General features: G+C 43.0%; 1 protein-coding gene across 1 annotated transcript in view; it reads right to left on the reverse strand.

Moving 5' to 3' along the window:
- Positions 1-12661, reverse strand: part of FOXN1 (forkhead box N1) — a 69988-nt gene that overhangs the window by 32499 nt on the left and 24828 nt on the right. The window contains exons 3-4 of the mRNA XM_066599602.1: positions 5974-6122; positions 1450-1902 (exon numbers count right to left, since the gene is read on the reverse strand). Of these exons, the coding sequence (XP_066455699.1) occupies positions 1450-1902; positions 5974-6122 (602 nt within the window). The remainder of the gene's footprint in view (positions 1-1449; positions 1903-5973; positions 6123-12661) is intronic.

A 12661-nucleotide genomic window follows, 5' to 3' on the forward strand; every position in this document is an offset into this window, starting at 1 on the left:
CATAAGCCCTTCATACTTGCCCCAGAGAATGCTGACACAATGACCAGAAATGTCATCGATCTACCAGCACAGTACCAAGCCAGTGGCTATAAGACAATAGTGTAGCGACAACCACCTTCAAAAATAGTAAAGATGTAGAGAAGAAAAATCATATTATTTGACAGCATAAGATAGGTCTATTGTATGAAATCACCAGATTGTCATATTAAAGCCCTTTACATCAACTGCTTTTTCTGGTAAAGGAGACACTACTTTTTTTTAACTCTGAAGCCAATGGGTGTCTATATAATATGAGTCCGCTTCAGTGAGTAGAAAAAGGACTCCGCTGGAAGACATCCTCTATTAGCTTTATACACTCTATGTGGGCATATGGAAAGGATGTCTAAAACAGATAACTCTAGGAATATAGTTCAGTATTGCTTCACATTAAAGCTGCCTGTCCACAGGCGATAGTTCATTACGTTACCCGCTATGGAAAGGGCAGCCCCCTGTCCACAAGTGGAGAATCAATTCTCCGCTCGCGGGATTCAAATCATGGCATGCCGCGATTTGCCGCGATTCTCCGCGGTGAGCCTATCGGCTCACTGCAGCGAACTGACAGCTCTTCCCCCTGCTCCCCCACGGCAGAATATCGCTAGCGATATTCCGTCATGGCCGTGGACAGGGGGCCTAACGGGGTTGTACCAGAGTTACAAGTTATTCCCAAGTTATCCAAAGGATAAGGGATAACTTGTAGTTTGGTGGGCATCTCACCACTGAGACCCCTACCAATAGCAAGAACAGAGGTCCCATGTCTCCCATCCTCCTCACTGCACGCTTACTGCAACCCCGCATAGTGAAGAAGAGGTTAAATAGAGCAATGATCATGGAAGCATGCTGCCGCTCCATTCATTTTCAATGAGATTTCCAGAGATAGCTGATTGACAAATTCTTGGGTATTTTCATCAGCTGCATTGAAATGAATGAAGCGCAGACTGTGAATGCTCAGCCAGCACTTCATTCAATGTGATGTCACTGCGGCTGGGAGAGGCATTCCCACAGTGATGAGAAGAGGGGGACCCAGGATTCCGTCATTGCCAAGATCTCTTGGGATTCTCAGTGGTGAGACTCCACTGATCAGCAAGTTAACTTATAATTTTGGTACAACCCATTTAACATAATTTTCCCTGTTAAAGGGAATGTCTCATCTATCTCATTTTAATTTCAGAGGAGTGAGAGAGCAACTAACTCCCCCTTTCCAGAGCTGAGTGTGCATGTGTATGGGATAATAATGAGATGACTCAGCTCATATGCCCCAGTCTATACAGCAAAGCTAGCAAGTGACCTGCATAAAAAAAGAGACTGTCAGTCTATTATGTGCACTTAATTGTCACGTTTCTAATTAAAAAAAAGTAATTTAAAGCAATGTAATTTTTTAAGGGCACATTCCCTTTAACATAATAAGCTTACCATCATCTGTGAGCCTTCATCCCGGCGGCTGCTGTACTGTATAGAATTACACCATGATGTTTCACCAGCTATATCAGGAATGTGTGTGGCAAATGACTCATTATCTTCGGGACAGGTTGGACCACACACATTTTCAAAGTTGTCTATTCCATCCATGCTTTTGAAAGGTTTCTCCCCAAGCGACATTGAATGGAGACTATCTGGAAAAACGTCACCGAATTGTCTCTTGTAAGGATGAAACTGGGTTTTCTCTTTGATAAATTTTCCAAAACTAGTTTCTGTGTGGTCATCACAGCTGTACCTTCTGTATTCACCTCTTGGGGAGACTTTTCCTGAAAATCTCATAGCAATTTGGTCTTGGGGTGACAAGGACTGGTCAGGGCTCATGGATGAATCGGAGCTTTTTCTTTCAGTCTGACTGTTAGAGTCATGTGTGTTTCCACCATAATTGTCCTGAAACGGCCAAGAAACATGAGTGTTTTAGCAAAGTTTTATGATTAATATGATCTAATTAAAAACCACCCATTGCACATGTATAATGACATAAATTGCAATAAATTGCATGGTACTCTACATAAAGCTTTTTACGGCCAACCGATATACTTGACCATCTGAGGCATTGGTTTCCAATGCATTCGTTCACATGGGCAAATATACAGAGTGTAAAAACGTTGCACTATAAAAATGGAACATAGGTGGCCAAAATACGGTGGCGGCGAATATACGGTGGGTAAAAAGATATTTCTGGAACTATCTTTTGACTGATATATGGTGACGGCTCCCATAGACGCCTACGAGAGCTGGAAAAAAAAGGGAAGGGGAGGCATCTTAGCAGCGTGTAACGCTGCGAACAGCTTACAGGTGCCTCTATTTAGGCATTTGAAGGCATCCCGAGGATTTATGCTGAGCGAGGGTTTTCCAGGGTGCGACGTATTTTTTCGCTAAAGACTACGCTCACCGTCATGTGAAAGGACGTGAAAACGCTAATTATCTCTGTCCGTGATCATGGAAAATCGTCCATTCATGCAAATTTATAGCGCGGACGAAAAAAAAACATAAAAACGCATATTAAGTCAGTTTCTGGCATTAAAAAATTGCACATTTTTGCGCAAGTGGGAATTTCAGCAAATTTGCACCCAGACTGAGTCATTTCTGTATAACTTACACCGAAAACTGGCATACATTATACCAGAAATGAACGCCAGATAGGATGTGATGTACATTTCTGCTTAGGTACACCGAGGTGCCGAGATGCGTAAGAGCCACGCGTGTCTTTATGTTTTCGGCCAGTTTCACAAGGCACATATTTGCGCTTACAGTATGCAAAGAATAAAACCCATTGATTTCAATGGGATCGTTCTCATTTTCGGATTTGCACATTTCGGCCAGGTAAAAAAAAAAAATAGAACATATTCTATTTTTCTGGGAATTTGTGAACCAAAGGCCCCCACAGAAGTCAATGGGGAAAATGCAAATGTGTGCGCAATACGCAAGGACATGCACGAAACACTGCATAATTGCATATGGAAAAGAACACATCTGGAAAAGAACACATCTGGAACGCATTAGGACTAACCAGCCATTTCAATCGGTGCCTTACGGATGCAAACAGTACAGTAAAATACACCGATAGCGCTCCAAAAAGCATAATTCATTCTGCAAACAACGCTTATCTTTAGTTTTAAAGTTAAAATCTATTGCCTGTAAGGGAAATTCTTGTATAACAGAAATAAATGGAGGCAAACAAGCAGTACATGCATCTGATCAATACTAGTTGTGTATCTACTGCAGACTTCATACAGTAACTGTGTACATAGCCTTCAGCCGTCACATTATGCCCTAAGGCCAAGTAATCTACCTTCCTCTGCCAAATAGCCCGTTTCACAACAATGCTGTGTCTACAGTACATACATAAGCGTGTGCAAGTAGCAGAATAGTTTAGAGTGTCTCATTTGTATCTACAAGATATCAATTTGCATATGTACATGCATACGGTAAATGGACAAGTACACTAATTTGCTGTCCCGCTTACAGTTGCTAGTAAGTTGCACTACCTCCCTGTCGGTAATACTTTATACTACCGTGTTTCCCCGAAAATAAGACAGTGTCTTATATTAATTTTTGTTCAAAAAGCTTTAACTTTTTTACATGTATAGCTGCCTGGACACTATTTAAATTGACTTTTTAAATTAACTGTTAGCAGGGCTTAATTTTGGAGAAGGGCTTATATTTCAAGCATCCTCAAAAAGCCTGAAAAATCATTTTGCATACCAAAAATTCTGGAAAATCATGCTATGTCTTATTTTCAGAGTATGTCTTACTTTCAGGGAAACAGGGTATGTACATTACTGTGTTTGTAAATACTGCACTTTTATTTGTAAATTGCTACAAGTGCTTTGGTTTCTACCCCCAAGAAACGCTGCATTCCTTAAATTGTAATCTGGGTTGCCTTACCTTGTATACTAAATGACAGTTATGTTGTATGTATGTATGTAGTTATGTATCTCTGGGGTCATTATAAGATCGTACTGGCAATATATAGTTGATTGATCTAACTTCACCTGCAAAATGAAACTACCACATATTCCTGGATGTGCAGGTCATCTCTCAGCCAACCGGCGCCTAAGGCAGTGTATGTACTGTGCTTCAACCTTGAAATCACTGAAAATATGCATTCCAGTTCATCAGCCAGTCCTATATTGCTAAGCCTTGCCTAATTTAGGCATTTAAGAGTGGTTTCACATCTGAGGCAGGGATTCTGCTTTCTTGCTTCACTCAGGGAGCAGGGAAGGGGAATCCCCTCAGCCGAACGGTTGACGGAACCCAACAGCGCTGGGTAGACCCCATTGACTGTAATGAAGTCGACCTGCTTTCCGCTCAGCTGCCTGGCTTTAGTATGGAAGAAAATACACTGTATGCAGTGCTTTTTCTTCCAGTAGTTCAGCCAGATCTGTGACATAACCTCCTGCTGGAGGTTCCAATGCAGACGTGAAACCAGACAAAGGTAGGGTAGTAGTGTGCCTGTTACAGATCTGTTGTGTGTCAACTGTAAAGATCAACCGTGGAAGCTGGTGAAATCAAGTCACTTAAAGGGGTTGTCCCGCGCCAAAACGTTTTTTTTTTTTTCCATAGCCCCCCCGTTCGGCGCGAGACAAACCCGATGCATGTGTTGAAAAAAACAAACGGATAGTACTTACCCGAATCCCCGCGCTCCGGTGTCTTCTTACTTACCTTGCGAAAATGGCCGCCGGGATCTTCACCCTCGGTGGACCGCAGGTCTTCTGTGCGGTCCATTGCCGATTCCAGCCTCCTGATTGGCTGGAATTGGCACACGTGATGGGGCGGAGCTACGAGGAGCGCTCTCCAGCATGAGCAGCCCCATTCAACACGGAGAGGACCGGACTGCGCAAGCGCGTCTAATCGGGCGATTAGACGCTGAAAATTAGACGGCACCATGGAGACGGGGACGCCAGCAATGGAACAGGTAAGTGAATAACTTCTGTATGGCTCATATTTAATGCACGATGTATATTACAAAGTGCATTAATATGGCCATACAGAAGTGTATACCCCAACTTTGTTTCGTGGGACAACCCCTTTAATCTGGCCATGTATAGGATCTAATGTATATGGAGACAATTTGACTTTTTCGTGATATGTCTATTGAGGAATCAAGGGTGGAGCAGGTTGTATTGTAACTTATTTAATGCATAGTTCACCTGGTACTCGAAGAGTTTGGCCAAGGCAATATGTTCCATGGAGGAAGACCATGTGGCTGTTATAGGCACTTAGAGCGAATGGGCCCACCCTGGTCGGTCACATCACATTTCCTATTGGGTTCGCTTTTCTCTGTATACAACAACCTCAACTATATAGGATCCCCATTTACAATGTAAAGTCTGGTAATGGTATCAGATGGCACAGTAAGCAAATGGTGATCTTCAAAAATACTGGAGCTTCCCATGTGTTTCCTTTGTACTGTACCACTAAGTGCTATAACAGGTCTAGGAAGATGTATTGCATTTTCTGCTTGCTAGTTATAGCTTTGCTAATGACTCCTTTGGGATTTCTTTAGGGGTTAAAAAACTTCAACATCCAATTACACTTTTGAACTGTGACAGAATAAAATATCGATGGCATGTAAAGATTGGTGCTTTCCAACCAATTTTCTGAACATAGTTGCCTCATTTATCAAATCAATGTGTGTTAAGTAGCATTATTATGACCCTATTTACTAAGGCTTATTTGTCTATATGCCTAGATTGTCACTGTGCTGCTGGCACCGACAGGGAATCGGGAGCATGTGCTGCTTTTGGTAAACTTTCGGCTCTGTTCGAACTAATTTGGATTGAACCCAACTTTTTCCTAAAGGGAACCAACAGAACCAAACTTTTGAAAAGTTTGCTTATCACTATACTTCAGATTTCCAACTAAGATAGTGAACAATCATAGGCATTACAAAAAAAAAAATTTTTTTTTTCCTTTTTAGATCACAACCACACTCCTGATTTAATTTCTACTTACCAAGGATAAGCAAGATGTCAGTGATCCCGTCTGATCCTGTATGGCCTCATCTGTTTGGTGTATGGGAGAACCCTCGCTGTCTAAAGATCCTGATGTAAAAGTCATACTTGGCTGATCTTGCATCATTAAATTCTGATTGGATATAAAACCTGTAAAGAGAAGAAGGGTTAATAATAGACCATTAATATCCAACACCTGTGTAATAAATAACACATCCTATGTAATGTGCAGTATGTATAGGGAATCTGTGTCAATCCCCTTCTGCATAACTAGGAATCTATATCCAATGAAGTAAATACAATACATGAATGGATCATTTCCCCTGATGATTCTTGAGTTTTGGGACCTGCACCCCCATTGGGTATTAGCTCAAATACTATAAACTCTTTAATTCATGACCCTATTAAGTCATTTTTTTTGTTGCTTCAAAGCATTAAAAGGATTACAAATTTGTACAAATCATTGGGAGAGGAGGTTTCCCCGGGCTTCTGATCGACGTCTAACAATTTTAATAAAAATGCAAGTTCAAGTTGAGTTATGAAAAAAAAAATATTATTCATAGCTGACTTCACCTTAGGGCCTCGGGGGGGTATATGGACTACTGAATCGAGACTCGGTATGTAGAAGAGAGGTGTCATCTAGAGTTCAGCTATATTGCTGCATAGTATAATGTTGCAGTAAACCACTTAGCGTAAGATGAAAGTTGGAGAGAAGGTGGTAGAGAAGATCAGACCTGGGTGAAAGAGATGACGACAACGTCAGGTGTTCCTGGCGGAAGGATGCAGCCTCTACGAGGCGGGTTAAAGGGGTTGTCCCGCGCCGAAACGGGTTTTTTTTTTTTTCAATAGCCCCCCCGTTCGGCGCGAGACAAACCCGATGCAGGGGTAAAAAAAAAAAAACGTCCAGTACTTACCCGAATCCCCGCGCTCCCGCGACTTCTTACTTACCTTAGTAAGATGGCCGCCGGGATCTTCACCCACGATGCACCACGGGTCTTCTCCCATGGTGCACCGTGGGCTCTGTGCGCTCCATTGCCGATTCCAGCCTCCTGATTGGCTGGAATCGGCACACGTGACGGGGCGGAGCTACAAGGAGCAGCTCTCCGGCACGAGACGCCCCATTCGGAAGGGAGAAGACCGGACTGCACAAGCGCGTCTAATCGGGCGATTAGACGCTGAAAATTAGATGGCACCATGGAGACGGGGGCGCTAGCAACGGAACAGGTAAGTGAATAACTTCTGCATGGCTCATAATTAATGCACAATGTACATTACAAAGTGCATTAATATGGCCATACAGAAGTGTATACCCCCACTTGCTTTCGCGGGACAACCCCTTTAAGGTCAGGACTATCACTTTAAGGCTTCTTCAGACTGCTGTATTCGCGCACATTTTTACGCCCGTAAAACATATCCAGTAACCTGCTCGATCTTTCTGTCTATTGCACAGCAAGGCCTCCATAGAAGTCTATGGGAGGTACACAAATACGTGCACAAATGCGCAATGCACTAACCAATTCCATGAAAAACGGAACATATCTGGACTTCATAAGGCTAAATAGCCTTTAAATTTAAGGTGGGAACAGGTGAACTCTACGTGCAAAAAAGTACAGTACTATGCCTCAATACGTATGCAAAACAGCCTATATACAGCAAATATGTTGTGCCGAGGCAAGCGTATTTACGCATATGATCATCTGAATAAGCCCTCACATATTAATTCTGAGCTCCTGACAACAGGGTCACTTTAAAATCTGATCATCACTTGGGTCTGTATTGTTAAATAAACCCTTTGGCCGCTTTTACATGGACGAGAAAAACGCACAAGATTTGCGCATTGCGAGATGCACAAATCTCACATGAATATGAACCCTATTCTTTTGAATGGGGTCACGTACATGAGTGACTTTTTCCCGCATTAAAGTGCGTGAAAAAAAAACCGCACCATGTTCTCTCGGAACGCCAAGCCCATTGTTTTCAATCGGACTGTCAAAAACATTGCACGGTTTGCGAGGTGCGCGCGAGTGCGAAGCAATGCTAGGTTTCCCATTGAATACAATGAGAAACACTTGCCACAAAAACATTTGAGCCAAAAGCACCTCGCATCCACGGGAAAATCACACATTCCCCAGCCCGATATCAGGCCGAGTTTCACAGACTCATATCGTGCTCACCCATGTAAAATTCCCTAAGGCTGGGTTCTCACACGGTGGAATCCCGCCTGAAAACTCGTGGGTTTTGGAGTGGCTTAGCAGAACGCTTTTACATTGCAGCCGGTGCTCCCACAGAGGAGAGCTCAGCCGCAACAGAAAAAAAAAATTGACACGCTGCGGCTGGGGGAGCCGCGCTGCAGCGCCGGCTTCTGCCAGCTTTGCCCCGACGGATTGGCCGTCCTGTGTGGGCGAGATTTTTCACAAATCTCGTATACATGGCCGGCTAATCCCGGGATTAGCGGCCGCATGCGGATTTGCCACAGCGAAGTTCCGGATGGAATTTCCGCGGCAAATTCGCCCTGTGCGAACCCAGCCTAAAGGGGCTAAATATGTAAAATGTTGAAACGCTTTACAAAATGGAAAGACATATGCGCCTTTTCACGCTCGCAAAATAGCTTGCACAAATAGCTGACAATAGAACCGATTGGGTTTGCACAATATTTTAACACCTGCGAAAATATACATGACGTTCTATTTTTGTGCGCATTTGCACACCCTATGCACCATAGGAGTGTATGAGGAGGGGCAAATTCGTACACCGTCCGCACTAAATCACGCACTGAACTGTGCGATTTCGTGTTGTTAAATCGATAGCACTTGGGACTAATTAGGCTTCAATTATGGAGCATTTGTGTCCCGTGCTGATGGGAACGGGCCCAGCAGGATAAAAAAATACAGTAGAATGCGTGGATACGTGAACAAAAGCTCGTGATAGCGCTCTCTTAACTGCGCAATCACGTCATGCTCTTGCGAGTGTATATATATTTGTCTGCAGGATCCTTGTATCTGTGGCATAAATAGACATGCGGTGGAATTAGAATCTGCAGCGTTTTTTAAAAACGCTGCAAATGCATTACGGGAAATTTCCCCACCATGTGAAGGAATTTCTAGAAATCTCCTCCACTTGGTTTGTATTGTAAATACTGTAGAATCTGCACAGCAAAATCCTCTGCAGAAATCTGGCCAAGGCGTGAAGGCGCCTTAAGGCTGGGTTCCCACGGGGCGGATTCCCGACGCAAATCCCGCGGTTTGGCCGCAGCAAAAACCGTGAGATTTCCGCCGGGAGAACCGCCGCTGAAAAACCCACGGCGGCTTTGAAGCGGCCCGGCCGCTCGCTCTTACGCTGCGTCCGGCGCTCCCATAGAGGAGAGTGCGGCCACAGCGGAAAGAAAAAAAGAATGGACATGCTGCGGTCTGCAAAGCCGCGCCGCAGCAGCGGTTTCTGCCGGATTAGCCGCAGCGGATTTGCCGTCCCGTGTGGACGAGATTTCTCAGAAATCTCAGGGATTAGCGGCCGCATGGGGATTTGCCACGGCGAATTTCCGCACGGAATTTCCACGGCAAATCCGCTCCGTGTGAACCCAGCCTTATGGACTTAAAGACGCCGGAAATCCTGCACTAAAATTTAGGACAAAAACACATGGACTTATACACAACTGTGCGCGCTGCTATGCAGCATAGTTGCACATGAACGGGGTTTTTTTTTTTCTTCTCTAACTTTTCATACCGGATGAATGAATTTTTAATGCATGTCCATACAAATCATACACAACGACATGGCATTGTATGAAGTTTGAATTAAAATGGAAATGGCCATATCCTTCTGCAAGACAGATATGACTTGTATGGCAGGAAAGCCTAAAGCTGCTGTTTTAGTATTAAATGTCGGCAGCTGGAAATGCCTTTGACAAATGGCCTATATGGTTACCGCATTTTGTAAATGTTGCATGACTGCCCATTGCTCTGATTACCAGGTAAGTCGTCAGGGAGTATAGCAATGAGGATGAAGACGTGAGATAATGAAAGATAAGATGTGAGCTTGGTGATGCTGGATAATAGCAGCTGATTCATTAGTTTTGCATGGATGGGGAATCCTTGGCTGGAAGCCACACTGAGACAATATCTTCTTGTGTTTCCTAACTGATCACATAGGAAACAGTTCTAACCATGTAACACATGGTCACCTCCCGGCACCAGGCTGTCTGTAGTGACAAATTCAATCATTTATCTCACATGCAGTTTATTCTATACAGTCCTCTTATTGCATATTGTATAGTGTGATGACTTATATGCAGCACTATACTATATGGACATATATTAGTATAAAAATAATTCCCGCTGATTTATGCTTTGGTCACTGAGCACTAGGAAACAAACTTTTGAGAGTAGTGCACCAAAAGTTTGGGGCAGTTTCCCATTTCCTCTGCACTACTAGGGATTACCTAAGGGTGGCTTTACACAAAACAACTATTATTCAAACTATCGCTCAATTGGTTGTTGCATTTAAATACCAACGGGGTGACAAGTGATAATTCGCTCATTAGTTGCTAGTCGTTTAATTACAGCTCACCTAAAAATAGTTGCTGGTTCATTATCGGCTAGTGTAAACAGGCAATAATTTGTCTTTCAATGACTAGCCAATAAATCTTGCAGAAAGGTGTTTGCTTCAGACACCACAAACATGTACAATAATTGCTGTGTACATAAGCATAAGAACAATGGTTGTTCATACTCTAACAACTCACCGTAGCGACTATTTCCAGCAAATATGTGAATGATAGTTCTCCCGGGTAAATGTATCCTAACAGAGTGGGGGAAATTTACGTAGCAAATTGAGCCAAAAAGTGCAGTACTGCACATAAAAAGCATCTAAGTCATTATTTCTAGAAACAGTGGCTAAGAGAGGTCGTAAAAAAAAAAGTGCATTGTTTTTGGTGCAAATTAAGGTTTGCTCACATGAGCATTGGAGGTTCTGTTTAGAACTTTCATAGCCGATTTCCATTAAAAAACGGGACAAAATGGAGCTTTATTCCATCCACTCAAATCTGGCAAAATGTCAGCCAGGAACTGAACGGACCCCATTATAGTCAATGCGGTCCATTTGGTTCCATCATATGACGGTTACATTCAGTCTGACACTACTTTGTGCTGCCCACAGTGAGGACAGCATAACAAACATGACGGGTCCCTTTTAAAGGCAATTTTGCAGGTAAGCAGCTGTCTTAAAGGGGTTGTCCAGTTTTAAGCTATTGATGGTCTATCCTTAGGATAGGTCATTATTAATAATAGATTGGTGGAGCTCTATCGCCAGGGAGCCCTGCCAATCGGTTTATTTGGGCACTAAGCTGATTTCTGCAGGAAGCACATAGCTTTACTGTAGTGACCAGGCTTGGCATTGCAGGTATTGAAGTGAATGGGAACTTGGCCTGCAATACCAAGCCTGATTACTGCAGTGGGAACGGAGCTGTCTGCTTTCTGCAGAAATCAGATTGATGCACAATCATATCAGACCAGAGAACAACTCAACAGTGGGAATCCTGGGTGGAAGACCCCCACCGATCTACTATTGATGACCTAACCTGAGGATAGGCCATCAATCGCTTACAACCGGACAACCCCTTTAAGGTACCTATATGTTTAGCAACTATAGTTCAGATACAGTTGTTTAGTGTACAAACAACAGTCGTTCATTTGCTTTTACACAAAGCAATGATTGTTCATTAGCTGTTTGCAGAGATATCATCTATAGAGGGGATCTCCATGCAAATTTGTTTGCAAGTTGTTCAAATGCTAACGACTTTGACTTTTACTCCAGACTACTTTTGATCAATCATCAACTATTTTTTTGGAAGGCTGAAACAAAACAACTAGTGACTTATCGCTCATCACCCTGTCGGTGGACAAGTTTACCCCGAACAACTACTGTCTGAATTCTCTCTTTTGAGTGATTATTCGGCTGAGTTGTCCCACGTAAAGATACCTTAACCATGCGGCCATTCACAATCAACCTAAAGACCGCACTGAGTATCATGTTGTGTCTAAGGTGCCTGGGGCAGTATATAGCTTGCAGTCCAGACTCACCCGGGCTCTGATGGGGCCTAAGAGATCTCTCCGTCTCATTTGACCGTTAAAATCGAGACACAGTTGCGGGCCTTTTTATATATTTTATGGTGGGGCTCAGAAGTTTCATAGAACACCACTGGCTACGACCAACATTTCCAACCTATATTTTGAAAAATGACCAAATATCCTAATCCTGACCAGAAATGTTAAGACAAGGCAACAGATCCGGAACTGATATGACTAGATGTGTTTGACATGGAGCCACGAAAAGGACAACAACTGAATTTTAATTATAGATGAGTGAAGAATGAAGTTTTCATCAACGATACGTGAACTGCTCTATCTGTATGTCATTATCATCTCTATACTGTATGTAATGTTATGTAATTCCCATTTTATTTTCCATTCTTGTGCGATGAGATCAGTCGTGTCCTGAATACCAGCTGTGTAAAACCACAGCGTCACTAATAATTACAAAACCCAACTTCCTCTGGTTTATAGACACCATGCTAATTGCGTACAAATTAATGTTAATCACTACTCCCAACAGTGTGGATTTCTCTGGGTACATTTTTGGCATGAGAAAAACAGTTGCATACATTTACATAAAATATAGCCGTTTTTTAATGGCTG

This window comes from Eleutherodactylus coqui, chromosome 4 (assembly GCF_035609145.1).
Source record: "Eleutherodactylus coqui strain aEleCoq1 chromosome 4, aEleCoq1.hap1, whole genome shotgun sequence".
Taxonomy (NCBI): domain Eukaryota; kingdom Metazoa; phylum Chordata; class Amphibia; order Anura; family Eleutherodactylidae; genus Eleutherodactylus; species Eleutherodactylus coqui.